The 11,517-nt window shown below is 45.1% G+C and overlaps 1 protein-coding gene across 2 annotated transcripts in view; it reads left to right on the plus strand.

The window, feature by feature from the left end:
* Nucleotides 1–9,512: 9,512 nt before the first annotated feature.
* LOC109915447 (lysophosphatidic acid receptor 1-like) overlaps nt 9,513–11,517 on the plus strand; it is a 64,253-nt gene continuing 62,248 nt past the window's right edge. Inside the window, exon 1 of one of the 2 annotated variants that reach the window (XM_048618114.1) lies at nt 9,513–9,612. In XM_048618114.1, the coding sequence (XP_048474071.1) occupies nt 9,547–9,612 (66 nt within the window). In that variant the 5' untranslated portion in view covers nt 9,513–9,546. The other variant, XM_048618115.1, reaches the window with a different exon arrangement.

Here is an 11,517-nt window from a genome sequence, read left to right on the forward strand (position 1 = left end):
TCCACATATCCATGACCCTATCCTTACTTATCAAAGTAGGTTTATTAATTTTCAATTGACTATCCCACTGCCCTCAATATCTTTTGTGCTTGAGAGAGGGGGAGGTTTTAGACGTTCACTCCCCTTTCCTGACTGACCTCTGCTGCCTTATTGCCCATCCACATTCCCCAAATACCTGGGCATCCACGGATGGCAGGATTGGGCTTGATGGCAATGCCCTTCAGTGTTGAATAGCCACTCACTCCCACTGGCCAATGAGAAATGGTTGAGGTTTGCAGCCCAGAAGGGGCTGGGAAGGAGCACATGGGAGAGAGAGGCAAATGGAACTGTCCCATATTCCAGCAGAACTGGCAAAAATTTATAGCCAACCCAGTAACAGTGCCGGTGCTCCCGAGTGGCGACCCACTGTTCCCTTCGATTGATCACCTCTTCATTTGTTCATTGCACAGGACTCGAACATGTGAAGTTTGGATTATCAGGCTGTCTGAGGTAGATAGAGTTCGGACTGATCCAGCCTTGTCTGCATGCCAGCCTCCATTGGATTGAAAGGAGCCGTGGCCTGGCTCAAACAACAAGCTGCATTTTTGTGGCGCCTTTAATGGAGTAAAGTGCCCCACAGGCCCTTCTCAAACAGAACATTTCAGGCAAAATTTGCAAACGGGTCGCGAGGGGGCACTTGAAGACTGACAGCTTGGAGCATCTTAAAAGGAGGAAAGGCAGTGAAGTGGAGCGGGTAGGAAGGAGATTGCAGAGCTTAAGGAGCCAGGGACCTGAAGGAATGGCTAGCAGTGGTGCAGGAAAAGCGGCCACATCTGGGGTGATGTAGATAACTCAGAGGGTGGCTCATATTAAACCAGGTGTCACTTGCTGCTGTCAATCATTCCAATGGGTTACCACAAAAGAGATGGTTTTGGCCTGGTATCCGGTGTCCTGGGATTCCCCTGGGCAGCTTTTGCAACGTCTTCCTTCCCGGAATCAGCGACCAGGTGGGTCTTTGGGGCAGCATTGGGATTCTGTGGACACTTGTGGCCCTGTATTCCAACGGCCTGGAGTGGATGCCTGCTCCAGTGGTAATCCCTGGTTGGGTATTCCACTCCAACCTGGCGTGGTGCTCTTGCTGCAGTACAGTCTGCTCCCAAACCCCAGGAGCCATGAATTGAACTGTCTTAACTTTTAAACATTTTTCTCTTTATCTATGCCTTCTGTTATTAATATAGGTGCTGTGGTATAGCACCGTAAACACTTTTCACTGTATTTTATACAAATGACAATTCTATTCTCTTCTAATCTACAATTGCCAGATCCCAAGGTCCTTACCCAAAGATATCTGGAAACTACTCAAAGAATCCAGGAACAGAGATAAAGCACAAGTGACATGCAAAAACCATCTCCAACAATAGAGAGAATTTAACTATCGCCCCTTGACATTCTTCTTTCGATTTGATTCGTTACTGTCACATGTACCTAGGGACAGTGAAGAGTTTTGTTTAGTGTGCAGCACGGACAGACCATCCCACACAAAGTGCATCAGGGTGATAGAACAGAACGAGGAATACAATTTTACAGCTGCAGAGAAGATGCACAAAATGCGAGATCAACAGTAAATTTTAAAATTTGGGAGGTCCATTCAGCAGTCTAATAACAGCAGGGAAGAAGCTGTTTTTGAACCTGTTGGTATGTGTGTTCAAACTTTTGTATCTTCTGCCTGATGGAAGAGGTTGGAAGAGATTATATCGAGGGTGGGAGGGGTCTTTGATGATATTGGCTGCCTTTTCGAGGCAGCGAGAGTGTGAATGGAGTCAATGGTTGGAAGGTTGGTTTGTGAGATGGACTGGGCTGTGTTCACAACTCTCTGTAGTTTCTTACAGTCCTGGGCAGAGCAGTTACCATACCAAGCCGTGATGCATCCAGACAGAATAGTGGTGCATCTGTAGAAGTTAGTAACAGTCCTTATGGACATTCTGAATTTCCTTAGCCTCCTGAGGAAGGAGCGGCGTCGTTGTGCCTTCTTTACCATCACATCAATGTGGGTGGTCCAGGACAGATTGTTGGTGAGCGTCATGCCTAGGAACTTGATGCTTTCAGAAACCTCCACCTTAGCTCAATTGATGTAGATAGGGATGTGTAGCTTTACCATCACTGAAATCCACCACTACCAACATAGTGGGAGTTATCAATGACTAGAAACTGAACTGGACCTGCCATGTAAATACTGCATTTACAAGAACAGGGCAGAGGCTAGGAAGTAAATCACCTCTTGACTCCCAAAAGCCTGTCCACTGTCTACAAGGCACAAGTCAGGAGCGCGATGGAATACTCCCCACTTGCCCTGGATGTGTGCAGCCCCAACAACACTCAAGAAGCTTGACACCATCCAGGACAAAGCAGCTGCTTGATCAGCAAGCTACCCACCGCTGTAATAATCCACTCCCTTCATTGGTGTTTGGCATCATTGTGTACCAACTCCATCATCTTTCACCAGAACTCATCGAGCCTCCTTCAACAGCGTCTTCCAAATTGTGACATTACCCCCTAGGCATGCTAAGACACATGGGAACACCGCTGCCTGCAGATTCCACTCTCAACCACACACCATCCTGACTTGGGAATATGTTGCCATTCTTTCACTGTCACTGGGTCAAAAATCGCTCCATAACAGCACTGAGGGTGCCCCTACTACACATGGACTGTAGAGGTTCAAAAAAGCAGCTCAATGCCACCTGCTCTAGGGCAGTTAGGGATGGGCAATAAAATACCAACAAAGGAAATCTAGATATTGCTAAAAGCAGGAGAAGAAAACTTAATATGAGAGTAAACTAGCCAGAAATGTTAAAAAAATGTACGTTTCTTCAGGAATGTGAAAACAAGGCAGTCACAGAAGTTTCCCTGTTGTAGGAAAGATGTGGTGAAACTTGAAAGGGTTCAGAAAAGATGTACAATGATGTTTCTGGGTTTGGAGGGTTTGAGCTACAGGGAGAGGCTGAATGGGCTGGGGTTATGTTCCCTGGAGCATCGGAGGCTGAGGGGGGATCTTATAGAGGTTTATAAAATCATGAGGGGAATGGATAGGGTGAATAGACAAGGTCATTTCCCCAGGATGGCGGAGTACAAAACTAGAGGGCATAGGTTTAAGGTGAGAGGGGAAAGATTTAAAAGGGACCTAAGGGACAACTTTTTCACGCAGTGGGTGGTGCGTGTATGGAATGAGCTGCTAGAGGAAGTGGTGGAGGCTGGTACAATTACAACATTTAAAAGGCATCTGGATGTGTACATGAATAGGAAGGGTTTAGAGGGATATAGACCAAATGCTGGCAAATGGGACTAGATTAATTTAGAACATCTGGTCAGTGTAGAGAGTTGGATCGAAGGGTCTGTTTCTAGGCTGTACAAACCTATGCCTCTATATTACACTGAGACAAGAGAAATTATAATGGATAGTAATGACATGACAGAGACAATGTTTTGTGTTTAGAACTCAATGCTAATCAATTCATAGAATTTCTATGGTCTGGGAAGTGGTACATTCAGCCCATCATGTCCACTCTGAACACCACCCCACCCCATACCTGTAACCTTGCATTTCCCATGTCTAACCCACCTAGCCTGCACATCCCTGGGCACTACGTGCAATTTAGCATGGCCAATCCACCCTAACCTGCACATCTTTGGACTGTGAGAAGAAACCAGAGCACCCACAGGAAACCTGCTCATACATGGGGAGAATGTGCAAACTCCACACAGTCACCCAAGGCTGGAATTGAACCGAGGTTCCTACTGCTGTGAGGCAGCAGTGCTAACCACTGAACCACCATGCTGCCCAGATCTTAATTTACTTCCTCGTAAGATCTTAAGAGAAATGTTTGTTGAGACAGTGAATGCATTATTTTAAATTTTCCAAATCTCTGGGAAGGTAACATTAGATTGGAAACACTTTGACGTGAAGAGGACATGAGAATATATGCAAACAGTTATAGATAGGATAAGGGAATGGGCCAGAAAACCGACAGATAGGAAAATATGAACTTGTCCACTTTGGTAGGAAGAATATAAAAACAGTGTGCTAGTTAAATGGAGAGAGATTGCAAAACACAGTACAGGGATCTGAAGAAAGGTCTTTTCTGAAGAACGGTCTAGACCCGAAACGTCAGCTTTCCTGCTCCTCTGATGCTGCTTGGCCTGCTGTGTTCATCCAACTCTACACCTTGTTATCACAGGGATCTGAGTTTCCTGGTACATGAATCATTAAGAGGTAGTATGTAAGGTCAACAAATGATTAGGATTGCAAATTGAATGTTGTCACTTACGAGACTATAAATACAGGGAAATTATGCTGTTGCTTTACAGGGCATTGGTGAGATCTTATCAGGAATACTCTGTTGTAGTTTTGCATTTCCTTAATTTAAAAAAAATATAATATTAATTAGAAGCCATTCAGAGAAGTTTCACTGATTCTTTGGATGGTGTCTTAAAGACAGGTTTGGACAGGTTGGGCCTGCATCCATTGGACTTTTGAAGAATGAAAGAGTTTAGTAAGAAATGGGAACAGGAATGTGAAAAAACAATTCTGTATTGAATCAGCTCGAGGGCAGCATAGTGGCTCAGCGGTTAGCACTGCTGCCTCACAGTACCAAGGACTCAGCTTCAATACCAGCTTCAGGTGACTATGCGTCTGGAGTTTGCACATTCTCCCCGTGTCTGCGTGGGTTTGCTCCAGTTTCCTCCCACAATCCAAAGATGTACAGGTTAAGGTGGATTTGCCGTGCCATAGTGCGCAGGGTCTAGGTGGATTAGCCATGGGAAATGCAGGGTTATTGGGAAAGGGGGGATGGGTCTGGGTGGGATGCTCTTCAGAAGTTTGGTGTGGACTCAATGGGCTGAATGGCCTGCTTCCACACTGTAGGGGGGTTCTACGATAAATAGGTATCCCCTGATTTCTAAACATGATCCCTAGATTTTGTAAAAACTGTTACTCAATGGTGAGAGATTGCAGATGTGGGAGTCTCGGTGTATGAATCACAAGATATTAGTACGCAGGTGCAGCAAGTAATTAAAAACATCTAATACAACACTATCATTTAATGCGAGGCAAATTAAATACAGAAGCATGGATGTTAAGCTTCAGTTCTACAGAGGACTAGGGAGACCCCCATCTGCGGTATTGTGTCCAATTCTGTTCTTCATTTTGAAGGAAGGGTGTATACGAGTTAGAGAAAGTTTGCCAGACTAATATCTGGGTTGGGAGGATTGTCTTATGAGGAGAGGTTGAACAAGCTGGGTTTGTATTTTCTGGTGCTCAGAAGGGTTAAAGGTGTCTTGGTTGAAATATCTAAAATCCTGAGGGGTCTGGAAAGGATGTGGAAAAGATTCTCCGCTTTTGGGAGAATCTACATCAAGGGGTCAATGTTCAAAAATCAGGGGTCACCCATTTAACACAGGGGCGAGGCAATTTTTTTTTAGAGAGGATTATGAGCCTTTGGAACTCTTTTCTTGAAAAGGAGGTTGAAACAGAATATTTTGAAGGCAAAGGTGGTTAGATTCTTGTAAAGTGAGGGAGTGAAAGGTTATCACAGATAGCGGGAATGTGGATTACCTTGAACATCTCCAATTCCCCTGTTATAACTCAGTTAATTACAGCTTCATAATGTTTTCCCTATGACAGATGTTAAGCCTACAGGCTTGTAGTTTCCTGCTTTCTCTCTCCTTCCCTTTTTGAATAAAGGACTGGTATTTTCTATCTTCTGGTTTAATGGGACCTTGCCCGAATCGAAGGGGTTTGGAAAATTAAAACCAATGCATCAACAATCTCACTAACTACGTCTTTTAAGACCCTGGAATGAAGTCCCTAAGAACCCAAACACTTGTCATCCCTCAAGGGCAATTATTTATTGTCTACTATTTCTCTGGAGTTTAGAAGGATGAGGAGGAATCTGATTAAGACTTACAGAATACTGAGAGGCCTGGATAGAGTAGACATGAAAACGATGTTTCCAGTGGTAGGAGAGACTAGGACCTGAGGGCACAGCCTCAGAGTGAAGGGACAATGCTTTAGAATGGAGATGAGTAGGAATTTCTTCAGCCAGAGGGTGGTGACTCTTTGGAACTCATTGCCGCAGAGAGCCGTGGAAGCTAAGTCATTGGTGTATTTAAAAGAGACATAGAAAGGTTCTTGATTAGTGAGGGGATCAAAGGTTATTGGGAGGAGGCTGGAGAATGGGGTTAAGAAACATATCAGCCATGATTGAATGGTAGAGCAGACTTGATGGGCTGAATGGCCTAAATCTGCTCCTATATCTTACGGTCTTTGATTTTCCTGAGTTCCTCCCTCCCATTTCCAGATTTATCACGGCCTCTGAGATCTTACTTGTATCCTCTCTGTGAAATATTGCAAAATACTTGTTCCATTCATCTGCCATTTCCTTCTTCTCTATGATTAATTCCCCAGATTCACCATATCGGATCAATGCTTATGTCGTTAACCTTTTTAAAATATTTATAGAAACTCCTGCTATCTGCTTTAATATTTCTATCTAGCTGTCTCTCACAATCTCACCTCTTTTCCATTCTTTGGCCACTCATTGCTGTTATTTTATAATCAGACCAATCTTTTAACCTGCCGCAATTATATGCTTTTCCTTTTAGTTTGATACTAATTTTAAAATGTTTGATTAACCAAGAATGATAGGCCTTCCCTTTGGAATTTTTCATATTGGTTGGAATGTATCTTTTCAGTGGTTCAGAAATATTGTTAATGTCACTGCATCTTTACTGACCTTACCTTTACCCCAATTCGACAATTAACTTTCGCTGGCTTTGCCTAAATGTCCATATAATTGCGCTTATCTTAAAATTGAGAAGTAGTCTCAGACCCTCTATTCTCTCCCTCAAAAAAAATCATATTATGGTCACTACTACCTAACCCGCCTTCAGAGGAGATCATGAATTAATCCCAGCTCAGTGCACAAAAGGTAATTTTATTGAAGTATGGAAGATCCTGAGGGGGCTTGATAGAGTGGATGCTAAAGGGATGTTCCTCCATGTGAGAGAAACTGGAACTAGGGGTCACTGTTTCAAAATAAGGAGTCTCCTGTTTAAAGCAAAGATGATTTTTTTTCTTTCCCAGGATTAAGCTGTGGAATTCTCTTCCCCAGTGGAGGTAGGGAAACTGAATCATTTTAAAATTAGGTGATGACAAGGATGTCAGAGGGCAGTGGGGTCAAATATTGGAGTAGACTCCCAGGGCCAAACAGTCTACTCTGACTCCTAATTCATCCAGAATCATAGAATTGTGGAAGCAAGCCCTTCGGCCCATTGAGCCCACACCAACCATCCAGAGGGCATCTCACCCAGACCGACATCCCCTGCCCTATAACCCTTCATTTCCCATGTCTAACCCTATGGCCTGCACATCCCTGGACAGTCTGGGTAATTTAGCATAGCCAACCCACCCTAATCTACACACCTTTGGATTGTGGGAGGAAACTGGAGCACCCAGCAGAAACTCATGTGACACAAGGAATATGTGCAAACTCCACACAGACAGTCGCCCGAGGCTGGGATTGAACCCCGGTCCCTGGCGCTGTGAGGCAGCAGTGCTAACCACTGAGACATCTATTTGTTTCTTTGTATGTTGTCACATCTGATGACACAAAGCAGATATATTCGGTAAACAAGGATCTAAAACAAATGAGAAACTATCACTATCAGCAGAAGGTACTAAAGAAATGAATGGGCATTAAAGCGTACAGATCCTTTGGAGCTGGTGATCTACATTCTAGGGAGGAGGTGGATACAAACGTAGTGGAAGGACAGACCGTGATCTTTCAAAGTTCCCTACGTTCAAGAACTGCTGAGTGCTGATGTTCCAAGGGATTTGGAGGGATACTTGTACAAGATGCAGGTACCACAAATACATTTATTGCAAGGGGACTGCAGAACAAGAGGAAGACAGTTTTGCTACGACTCATCAGGATTCTAGTGGGGCCTTCCCCGGGGTGCAGTTTACAAGTTCCATCTACATTTCTAAGGAAGTGTGTATTGCCTTGGAGGTGGGAAGGTTCACAAGATCAGCTCCTGACGTGGGAATGTTGTCCCACTGATGAGGTTGAGTAGAATGAGCCTGTACTGTATGGAGTTTAGAAGGATCTGAGGTAATCTCATTGAAGCATATGAAATTCCAATGGGACTTAATGGGGTAGATACAGAGAGGCTGTTTTCTTTAGCAGTAGAGTAAGTGGCACCATTGTCAGGATAAGGCCTGTTTGAGATAGGGAGAGATGTCTTTACTCAGAGAGCTGAGAATCTTTGGAACCCTTTCCCATTGACACCATGGAGTTCAATTCTTGAGTGAGATAGACAGAGTTTCGCACTCTGGGAATTTAGGGATATGAGAAATGTATGGGATCAGCCATGGTGTTGTAATCCCAGCGCTGAGTGGCCTACTCCTACTTCATATGTATTCTGGTAATCCCTTCCCCACATCACCCAGCTGAACGCCCTATCAGGCAGCACTACCCATCCACCCACCTCAGGCTTTAGCTGTGAACTTGTATCTTTCTCCTCATCTTCCCCTCACTCACTCCCTGAACTTATCTAGTTGATAAGTCCCATCTCCTGCTCTCTCGATTCCTAGTCCTATTCACAATACTGACCACCTGAACTTCCCTTCTAATGCCCTTTAGGGAGGGAAATCTGCCATCTTCACCCTGTCTAATACACGTGACTCCAAACCCTTAGCAACGTGGTTGGCTCTTAACTACTCTCTAACAAATCAGTCAGTTCTAGGACAATTAGGGATGGGCTTGCTAGTGATGCCTATATCCCATGAATGAATAAAGGAATTAAAAAGTGTTTTTGAAATCTCATCCTTAAACTAGGGAATGTCTCCTCATAGTTCCAATCCCATCACATTCTGTTGCATCTGTTCCTTGGGGTCCCACATTTTTAATTTCAAAAATATATTTTGTTTATGAAAAATATCTTTATACATATATAGACACAAACACAGTTCAGTTCTGCACAGTAGCATATCAAGGAAACAAACAAACATTGGAGTTTGACTCTATCCAAACAAACCAAAGGCATCTCTCCCTTTAACCAGACTAAGGTAGTGGGAGGGTCCAATAACTGAACGGACCCACATTTACCTTCAGCAGGAAGACCCCAGACGGTGGTCTTTCCCCAATGCACCTTGGCAGCAGCTGACCCAAGCTTTAGTGCGCCCCTCAGCACGCAGTCCTGAATTTTGGGTTGGACCCCACCCTGGGGCATGTGTCCGAGGCAGGGGGGCCCAAATGGGACCACCTTCGCCAGGCAGCTCAGGACAGCAGATCGCCAGCACTTTGTCGGTGGGTGGGTGTGGGGCAAGTTGGAAATAGGTCAGAGGTGCCAATAACCCAAGGAACAGTGCTCAGCACTGCCTGCCCTCTGGTTGGTTGTGGGGCACGCGAGTGGCTGGGAAACCCAAGGGGGGCGTGACTACGTGATGGAGAGGCGGGGCTTGTCATGCTAATTAGATGCCTTCCTATTGGCTGCGGTTGTTTGATTGACATGGGGCAGGAACAGAGCTGCAGAAGGTACAGACAGGGGCGAGCGGCCGGAGTAATAGCGAATATTGTGAGTAACTTTTTACTAACTTGGGAAACTTATGCCAGTGTTTGAGGCGAGAGGGATTCTCTTTCCTCCTGAAGACGATGGTGATTCCGTTTTTACTTTGTGAGCCGAGGAGGTATGAAAGAAATGTTTTCAAAGTTTGATTTCAGGGAGTGAAGTGTATCAGATTGAAACTGACCAAGGGGTAAATTTCTGCCGCACACCTTTCTCTATCTCTCTCAACGGCGTGGTGAAAATTTTCCGCGTTCAGTTCCCGGCTCTTTTGTTTCTACACTCGCCTTTGTGTCAAAGAAATCTTTTAAATTGCACTCCGCCTTCTTCCTTTCAACACTCTTTTCCCCCTCCCTCATGGGCGGTGGGTTTTAGAGGAGAGAGAAAGAGATGTGGAGAGTCTGACTGAATCTGTGAGAGTTGTGTGGAGCCAACCCCCCAGGGTGTTGTACACTTTAAAAGGTCCCTGCAGTTACCTGGTGAAGTTCCTATTAGTTTCTGTCTGATCTCAGCCACACAGCCGTGGCGCCTTTAAGAACAAGGGAAGGGTCAGTAGCCCCCCCGCCCCCTTCCAGGCTATGTATCCTGGCAAACGAGATTTGATTTGAATATTTTGTCCCCCTTCACTTCTCTCCCTGTTTATTCCTTTTTTAAGTGCAAGGTTTGAGTGTGCCTGGAGCAGCCCCAGTGTTGAATAGACGCCTCCCATCCCTGGGCTCCTCAGAGACTCTGTTGCAGTAGTACAGAGCCCCCCTCCACCACTCTCTAGATAAGGCGAGGGTGGGGGCTTCGCCTCTCACTAGCCTTTCCGTTCCTCTGACTGGCAGTCAAGATGGGAGGGTTTACTCCTCTCCCTGTCCCTTTCCCCACCTCTCTCTCTTGCAACCTGTTTCACAACCCAATCTTTCCCGCTTCCCCAGGGAACGCTGCTCTGTTGGAGACACCGACTCAGCACCCCGTCTGTCCTCACCGGGGGATGTTTAAAGATCCAGTGTTTTAAGAAAAGCAAGGGATCTCTTCCTCTTTCGCTCTCACCCCCCAACCCTTCTCCTGTGTCCAGGCCAACATTAATCCCTTGACCAACAGTACACTCGGGGGAAAAAAAATCTGCTTCATTTCTTTGGTGTTTGCAGGAGGTAACTGTGTGCAAATGTGCAATGACAGTCCCTGAATTGGGTGTAAAACACTTTTAGGAGATGTACTGAGGTTGGAGGAAGGTGCTATATAAATGTAACTTATTACTTATGAGACAGGAGCCAGATGTCAGTAGAGGCCTCTTTTCTCTCCTTGGATATCCTAGAATCCGTACAGTATGGAGGCAGCCCATTCGGCCCATCTCGTCCACACCATCCCTCCGAAGAGCATCCCAGTTTCGTTTTTTGTGGGTTGAGGTTTTTTTTGTCTCAGTGGATTTGTGCAAACAGACAGCCGGGTTTGAAGTAGGTATGAGCGGGGAGTACAGTTATACTGACCATTGAACATTGAACATACTGAACATATCTCTGTTCTCACTGTGTGCCCAGAGGATGGGGGATGTGATGTTATTTCTGTGAGTAGGGAATATGCTCAGAGAGAGAGAGAGAGATAAACAAATCTGCTTTTTTTTGGATTAACTCACTGGTGACTTTTAATTCACTGAATGTGGGGGTCAGATGGCCGCGGTTTTTAATCAAATTACAAGAAGCAAATGACACCTTAATAAAGGGGGAGGCCATTCAGGCCATCAATTCAGTTAGATCCTGACTGTTCCATAATGTCTGATACACACGAACAAATGTCTCAATCTTAACATCATCCAATTGTAAAACTTGAAAGGGTTCAGAAAGGGTTTACAAGGATGTTACCGGCATTGGAGGGTTTGAGCTGTAGGGAAAGGGCTGAATAGGTTGGAATTATTTTCCCCGAAGCGTCGGAGGC

This window comes from Rhincodon typus, chromosome 38, assembly GCF_021869965.1.
Source record: "Rhincodon typus isolate 14 chromosome 38, sRhiTyp1.1, whole genome shotgun sequence".
In the NCBI taxonomy this organism is placed as follows: domain Eukaryota; kingdom Metazoa; phylum Chordata; class Chondrichthyes; order Orectolobiformes; family Rhincodontidae; genus Rhincodon; species Rhincodon typus.